Genomic DNA, 7,622 nt, shown 5'->3' on the forward strand with positions numbered 1-7,622 from the left:
CCTCTGGCCTATTACATCTAGGGAAACCTTTAAAGGATATCTGGTTTAGTGTTTGATATGTATATTTTTCTTCTTTTTCTTTTTTCTTCTTTCCTCTCTCTCTCTCTCTCTCTCTCTCTCTCTCTCTCTCTCTCTCTCTCTCTCTCTTCTAAGAGTGATTGCCAGCTACGGCAGCAGTGGCAGCCTCTGGAAAATTTGTTAGAACAGCAATGGCAGTGACTGCCCTTTATCCTACTGATTTAGAAACTGTGGAGTGGGCCAGTGACCCCTCCCTCCACCCCCAGGGCATTCTGCTGCTGGCCAAGGGAGAGCTGGGAGTGTGTGTGGGGAGGAAAGGCTGCCCTAGAAGAGAGTCAGAGGAAAATCCCTTCCTGGTCAACCACCTCACAGATTGTTCAAGACAGATTCAATATCCTATTGTAATTTTCTTTAGTGTAGCAGCTTTAATCTGTTTTTTGAGGAATGTGTTTTTGTGGTGATTATCTCTGGAAAATATGTAACTTGTGGCTATGAGGTAATTTTATTCCCAATACGAAAAACAAAAACAAAAAACAACTTTGTCTCAAGAGGTATAAAAAAGGGGTTAAAAGAAGAAATAACTTGCTAGCTCTTGTCTTTGCTTCAGCCATTCTCTCTCTCTCTGTGTATGTGTGTGTGTGTGTGTGTGTGTGTGTGTGTGTGTGGTTGTGCTGGCTGCCATAGGCAATGGCTCCCATAGGTATCTGGATCCACCTCCATCAGCCAGTGACTCTCAGTTTACCCTTTGGTAGCAAAGCTGACATTCAGTGATGAACAGTGATATGAAAATATAAACCATAGGGAACTTTCGGGATAGCATTTGAAATGTAAATAAAGAAAATAATAATAATAAAAATAAAAAAAAGAAAAAGAAAAAATTAGCTGAAAGAGAAAGAAAAAAAAAAGAAAATATAAACCAAAGAAACCTTTTCCTTTCCAAGTTGCTTTGGTTATTGTACTTCATCATAGCAATAGTAACCCCAAGAAACTGCCTATGTATGTATTAGGCTCCAGGGCCTAAGGACAACTCTCCTTCCCCCAGGTCCATCTCAGCCGTCTGGACAGGATGTGGTATAATGGCCTGGAGGAGATAGGAATGGAGCTGTAAACATCAAGTCGGGTATAGGTGTCACAGCTGGGGAAAAAAGAAAGAAAGAAAAAAAAAACCACAAGGAAAGAATTCATCCCGAAACCCCACAGAAGGAAGGAAGCCCTCTAGACCAGATCCCTTGCACCTGTCTCATCTCCAGAACTGTAAGAGCATAGGTGTCCATCCTTTTAAGGCAATGGGGCTGTCAGTAGCAAAGTGAGGCATTATCTTGCTGAGCTTTTCCCAGCTGCCAAGCAACTGAAGTTGGCAGAGCTTGCCCACATGCTCTTGCTATGGCCTGAACCACCCTTTCCCTCTACCCATCCATTCAGCATTGCTGCCTTGACCTAAACATCTTTCCTCAGGAAAACTTTCATTGGCCTTACCTGGCTAGACCAGATCTTTCCATCATGGAGAGTGAGGGGGGTGCTGGTCATGGCTTCTATTTACCCTGGCACACACTTGTATCTTTCCAAGGTCTCCAGTCCTGTTCCCCAACTCCTTTGTGTCCTGTAGGTATTTAATAGACCTCTTCTCCTGCTGGACGGAGGTTCTGTGAGGGCAGCACAGTGGATGTTTATGGATTCACAGTCTGGGTGTTGGAGGAACTAGGAAGGCCAGCTCCGTCTCCTAGAGCTTTCCTGACCTAACCTTTCCTCATCACCTGATTCCCCCTTCTGTCATCCCTCCCTCCCTTTAGTCATTCAACAAACATTTGCCAAACCTTTAGTACGTGTCAGTGTCTAAAGTTCTAGATACTTGAAAACATAAGGAAGGAGCCAGACTAGGTGCAGAGGTTACCCTGGAACAGAAGGCTGGAAGTCAGCAGGTTTCCTGTGACACAAACTCAGGCTCTCAATTTTGAGTCATATTATTTGCCTACAGTGTAAAAATCACACACACACCAGCTTGAGAGCCAAGCACAGAGAGGACCTCAGATGTCCTGTGGAGAGGCACAGAGACAAAGGCTTAAATGAACATATGTGTGGCCACTTCTTTGGGTCCAGTATCCGGCTCCACACCTCAACAATGATGTAAGCCCAGGCCATTCGATGAATATTCTCTCTTCCTCCTCCCCTGTAAAACAGAACTGTCTCCGATGACTGTGCGGCTTGGAATGTGGTGGTTGGTCTGTGAGAGAGTCCACCCCCAGGCAAAGAATATGCTCAATCCTTAACAAAGGTTATGCTCAGTAACTAACCCCTCTCTCTCCTGTTTCAAAAATGTAAGAAAATGAGTTTCTAATTCATTCTTTTTAGTGCAAGACAGATAAATAGCTACTGTTTGTTTGGATGGGGAAATACATAGATAATCAAGCAGAGCCAGTTGCCCTGACATTGCTGAGATTCATGGATGGATGGATAGATGGATAGATAGACAGAGAGATATACATATGTATTGTTACACCATGACCATTGTATGTCACAAGGAAGGGGAGAGAATACACTAGTGGTCTCATGAAACAACAAAATCCTTCTGTTATTCCCACCACGGAAATGGAGTCACTAATGGATCAGGGCCACTAAGCAAGGACTCGGGAGCCTTGTTTTTTCTGCCAGACCTGAGGAGTGCCGAATAGTTTTATAAGCGTATACCCCCAAAGCGTCTGAGCCAAGGTACACTTATAATTTTTACCAATCAGACCTGGGGCATTAGAGATTTTCCAGAGTGTTCCGTCATTGTCAACTGACATTGAATATAAGTGTTTTTGCTCAACCAATCAAGTTCATTTGTTCTTTCTGTTGTTAGAAAGAAGCATTATGTTTGGGGTAATTATTGTTGCTTAGAAAGGGAATTGATCAGCTTAGGTAAAATGTAAGTACAAGATCCTTTTATCTGCTCCCAACAGTATGTATGTATGTATGTATATATGCATGTATGAATGACTATATGGGGGGAAAATGTCTATTTAATAGAGAGAGGAGTGAATTGATAGATGGATAAATGGATGGAGAGATATGTGTATGTATAGAAGGATGTGTATATGGATAAATGGTTAGATGGATGGATGGATGGATAGCAGATGTGCTAAGTACAGAGCTACCACAAGGTATAGTCCTCTCTCAGATAGGCAAAAGAGGTCCAAAGAAATCACTTGCTCTGATGCTTGGTGGGAAGGTCTGAGTTCAGGGGAGAACAGAGTCTTCTGGGACTGGGATTAACCAGTCCTTATGAATTCCACTGGAAGCACAGCATGACAGAGACTCAAAGGAATAGTGTGCTGGGTCTGAAAGGTGTCCCCAAAGACAACAGATTATTCACACTCACTCAGTTAAGCATCATTTATATACAGGGCATTGTACCCACAGTAGTGGACACCAACAGCCGGAGTGGGGATAGGGGCCCACAGCAGAGAAAGGCTCTTGAGAGACAGTCTGGGCTGCGACTGTTCTGCCAGCCCAATGACCTGAGTTCAACATCTGGGGTCCACATGGTAAAAGGAGAGAAATGACTCCTCCTAAAGTTGTCCTCTAATCACACAACACTCTGTGCTGTGCGCATGCTTGAGCTTGCCCTTCCCTCGGTAAATATGAAAAATATCCTGGGAAAAGGTTCTCAACTTGTGACGAGTCCCCGTGGTGGGTGGACCCCTGTTCTGGGTGAGAACAAGACTTTTTTTTTTTTTTTTTTGCCTCTGGAAATCCACTTTATTTCATCACCCTTAAAGATCTCTCCTCCCCAGAGCCCCACAAAGATCTGAGAACCCAAGGGCAGAGGACAATGCCCATGACTCCCTTTGTGCCAGCTCACCCATTCTGTAGCCCGTGTAACATCAGTGAGATGGACTTCTTTCCTGCCACCTGCTATTTTGACATACTCTTCAGATCACTGTCCCTATTCTCTGCCGTTTCCTCATGGGTCTCAGAGCCAAGAATGCTTCTCCCTCTTGAAAGTACACACCGACTTGTAAAGATCTGAGAGAGTCTGTAGTCTCTCTGTGCCTCAGTTTCCCCTTGTGTGGAATATGGGAAAATCAAGTATAAGGAGCCGTGATAGCACTGCTGAGATGGCTCCGTGGGCAAGGCCACTTGTTGCCAAGCCTGGTGATCTGAGCCCAAGCCACAGAAGCCACACTGTAGAAGGAGAGAATCTACGCACACAAGTTGTCCTCTGACCTCCATGCTCAGAAAGGCACACACATACATACACATACACAAACAAACACATGTTTAGAGGGCTTTGTGATGGTGTTAATACTGATGGTCAACTTGACAGCTCTAGACTCACCTAAGAGACAAGCCTGGGCATGTCCGAGGGTGATGATCTAGACCGAATTAACTGTAGGTGGCGCCACTCCATGGACTAGGATTCTGGGACAAAAAGAAAGGAGCTAATGAACCCACCTCTCACCTGGGATGCAAGGGACCAGCTACCTTTTGCTTCTATCCCCATGCCTTTCCCTACTTAATGAGCTGTACCCTGGAACCATGAGCCAGAGCAAGTCCTTCCCTTAAAAGAGATTTATCTGTCAGATCACAGCGACCAATGCAATGGACTCAGGGCCCTTCTGCTATTCTCCTATAGTGTCTCCTTGTCCTCTGTACACAAATGGCTTTGCAGTCATGTAAAAAAACTTTAATTGTGGGGTGGAAACAAAAACAATCTGTGAGTTTAGAGAGAAGGTACCGTAAAATACAAATCATGATTCCAAGAGGTTCCCACGCCCCACCCAAAACAATGGTCCATAATTAATTCTTGGGGTACATTTGCAGATGTTTTCTGTCTGTCAAGTCCAGAGAGGCTGTGGGTTTTCTGCTGGCTCTGGCCAGACTGCAAGTGGAGGGGTAGTTCTCAGAATCGTGGGATGGGTTGCAGTCGAGGGGGAGGCACTGGGATGGCATGCTCCCTCCTGGACATAGCGCACACCGGCAGCCTGGGGTAGGATGTAGTGTAAATGCTCTCTTTCAGGCTAGTCTTGGAAGCAAGCCACTTTTGCTGCAGTTGCTCTAATAGTCCATAGTTTGTGGGAGGTGCTGTAAGAGAAACCAGGTTTGGGTGACACAGGGCTTCCAGGAGTCTTGTATAAAGTGGTTATAAGAACACATGGAAGGGGCAGTGGTGGGCACACCTTTAATCCCAGCACTTGGAAGGCAGAGGCAGGCAGGTGTGTGTGTGTGTGTGTGTGTGTGTGTGTGTGTGTGTGTGTGTGTGTGAGTTTGAGGCCAGTCTGGTCTACAGAGAACACCCACGGTAGTCACATTGCCCACCAGAGCAACAAACCCATCTCGTCTGGAGTGGCACAGTAGTTGCCCACTGTGGCAGTTTTGTGCTAATGGAGACATCTCTAGGAGCTGCTGGGGTGGTGGGGAGGGGTGAGGTACAAGGGACAATAAATAGGAAACACAATTGTCCACACCCCTGTCACCTTTTCCAGGGACTTATGCAAGGGCTAAGGCTAGCAAGGTTAGCTGAGGCCAGAGAGGGCATGAAAGAACTTCCCCAAAACTCTATCCTTACCTGTTTTATGTGTTTGTACAGTACACACTCCTATCTTATTTATTCAATCTTATCTATTTATTTATTTATTTTATTTATTTATTTTTGGTTTTTCGAGACAGGGTTTCTCTGTATAGCCCTGGCTGTCCTGGATCTCACTCCGTAGACCAGGCTGGCCTCAAACTCAGAAATCCGCCTACCTCTGCCTCCCGAGTGCTGGGATTAAAGGCGTGCACCACCACACCCGGCTTCAATCGTATTTATTAATAAGATAAATATGTCTCCTTCTTGGACGGTCATCACCCCGAAGGTAAAAATGTATGCTTGTCATCACTATGTCCCCTAACACCCCAAGGGAAATTCAGTTACTGTGCATAGAGGGAAGGGCCAGCAGAGGCGTAGAGCGTGGGTTGCTTCTGACCACTTTTGATCCATTGCAGAATTGTCCCTGATGTCAAGGAAAGGAGGCAGGTGTAGTCCCAAGCAACGAACAGGGCTCATTTTCCTGGGACCTCACCCCATTGCTCATGTAGGTCTTTGTCTGTGATGGGAGCACACCTCACCCCTGTGCATCTGTGGTCCCCTTATTGACCAAACACAGGGGGAAAAAAAGAAACAAACTCCAATTATAAATGTACCAACAAGGGGAAAGTCAGACTTCTCTGGCAGCCACAGCAATTTCTGTCCATTCCAGGTACGCAGGGCTGGCAAGCCTGGGTTATAATTGTGCCGGTTGTAGTGGTCGTCATAGGTGCTGATCAGGTAGCGATGCGAGGGTTCGTGGTGATGGGTGACCAGGTGCTTGTACGGGAGGCCCTGGAAGGACACACACAGTTGCCACATTATCCGTCAGAGCAAGGTGTCCCTTCCAGCCAAGGGTGAGGGCAGTGACCACCTTTCAAGCAGCTCCAGTGGAAAGGAAGCCTCCACTGGTCACCAGAGACTTCCAAGGGCCACAGAACTGTCTATCTCACTGGGGCCACTCCCCTTAGTTAGCTGCTTTCACCTCTCTGGCCAAGTCCATTCATCCCCAGGGTAAACTGCATTGGTCAAGTAAAATTAAAGTCAGGATGCTCTGCTGAACAGAAACTCAGGGCCACTCAGGGTGCAGCTTTGGGATCTGATATTATACCCTTTGGTGCGATCTTGCTTTGCCGTCCTAGCTGCCTATTTCCAAGGCAAGGCAAGGGCATTTGAACCTCTTGTTTAACTTCATTTACTGTTGGAAGGACCAGAGACGTCTCTGTAAATTGTTTTCCCACCAGGAAGGATTTATGGCACCCTCAGCTTCCAAGGAAGGAACCCTTTCTTTGGTGAGGAGTTATTTACCAGGAAGGAGAAAGTTGTGTTTTTCTCCCTCTGGGATGTGTGCCTGAAATAGGAGTTTTCCTAAGGAAACCCTTGTAGCTTGGAAGGGAATCCTAGGGAGCTGGACGGATTGAGGGGAGGTCTGTTTGTCATGGGCTATAGAAATCCTGTACCCCAGACTTCAGAAGGGTGGTTCCATACACACATCAGAGCCCAAAGCCAGAGAGAGACAAAGGGGTTAGACTGGGATATGATGCAGGTTCCAAAGGTCTGCGCCACGATGGGCTTTGTAATCTAGCCAGTGAGCTGGTGCTCTTCCCTGATTAGGAGAGCTACAGGACAGGGGCTAATAGGGATTTTATTTGCATTTCTTTGGGTTCTGAGTGCAGCCCTGCTGTCTCAAAAATGATAACAGTGGCAAACCCTTTTCTGAGACCCTTCTTTTTGCATGAGGTAGCATGCAGTGCCACATACGGCCACATGAGGAAGCAGAGAGCAGGACAAGGACAGAGGATCAACCCCGAGAGAGGGCTGGGGCGTGGTGAATCCTTTAGGAACAGAGAGAACCTTGAGGAAGAAATTTCTGGTTGTTTGGTTGTGTGTGGGTAGGTATACGACGGTAGTGGTGTGGCGTCAGGGGACTTTTTTTTTTTTTGGTTTTTCGAGACAGAGTTTCTCTGTGTAGCCCTGGCTGTCCTGGAACTCACTTTGTAGACCAGGCTGGCCTCGAACTCAGAAATTCGTCTGCCTCTGCCTCCCGAGTGCTGGG

The 7,622-nt window shown here is 46.4% G+C and overlaps 1 protein-coding gene across 2 annotated transcripts in view; it reads right to left on the bottom strand.

Annotated features, from left to right (window-relative positions):
* Nucleotides 1-4,670: 4,670 nt before the first annotated feature.
* C6H1orf158 (chromosome 6 C1orf158 homolog) overlaps nucleotides 4,671-7,622 on the bottom strand; it is a 15,989-nt gene continuing 13,037 nt past the window's right edge. Inside the window, exons 3-4 of one of the 2 annotated variants that reach the window (XM_021201129.1) lie at nucleotides 6,184-6,361; nucleotides 4,671-5,082 (exon numbers count right to left, since the gene is read on the bottom strand). In XM_021201129.1, coding sequence (XP_021056788.1) covers nucleotides 4,901-5,082; nucleotides 6,184-6,361 — 360 coding nt within the window. In that variant the 3' untranslated portion in view covers nucleotides 4,671-4,900. The remainder of the gene's footprint in view (nucleotides 5,083-6,183; nucleotides 6,362-7,622) is intronic. The other variant, XM_021201130.1, reaches the window with a different exon arrangement.

The sequence above is a fragment of the Mus pahari genome, chromosome 6, assembly GCF_900095145.1.
Source record: "Mus pahari chromosome 6, PAHARI_EIJ_v1.1, whole genome shotgun sequence".
Lineage (NCBI taxonomy): Eukaryota > Metazoa > Chordata > Mammalia > Rodentia > Muridae > Mus > Mus pahari.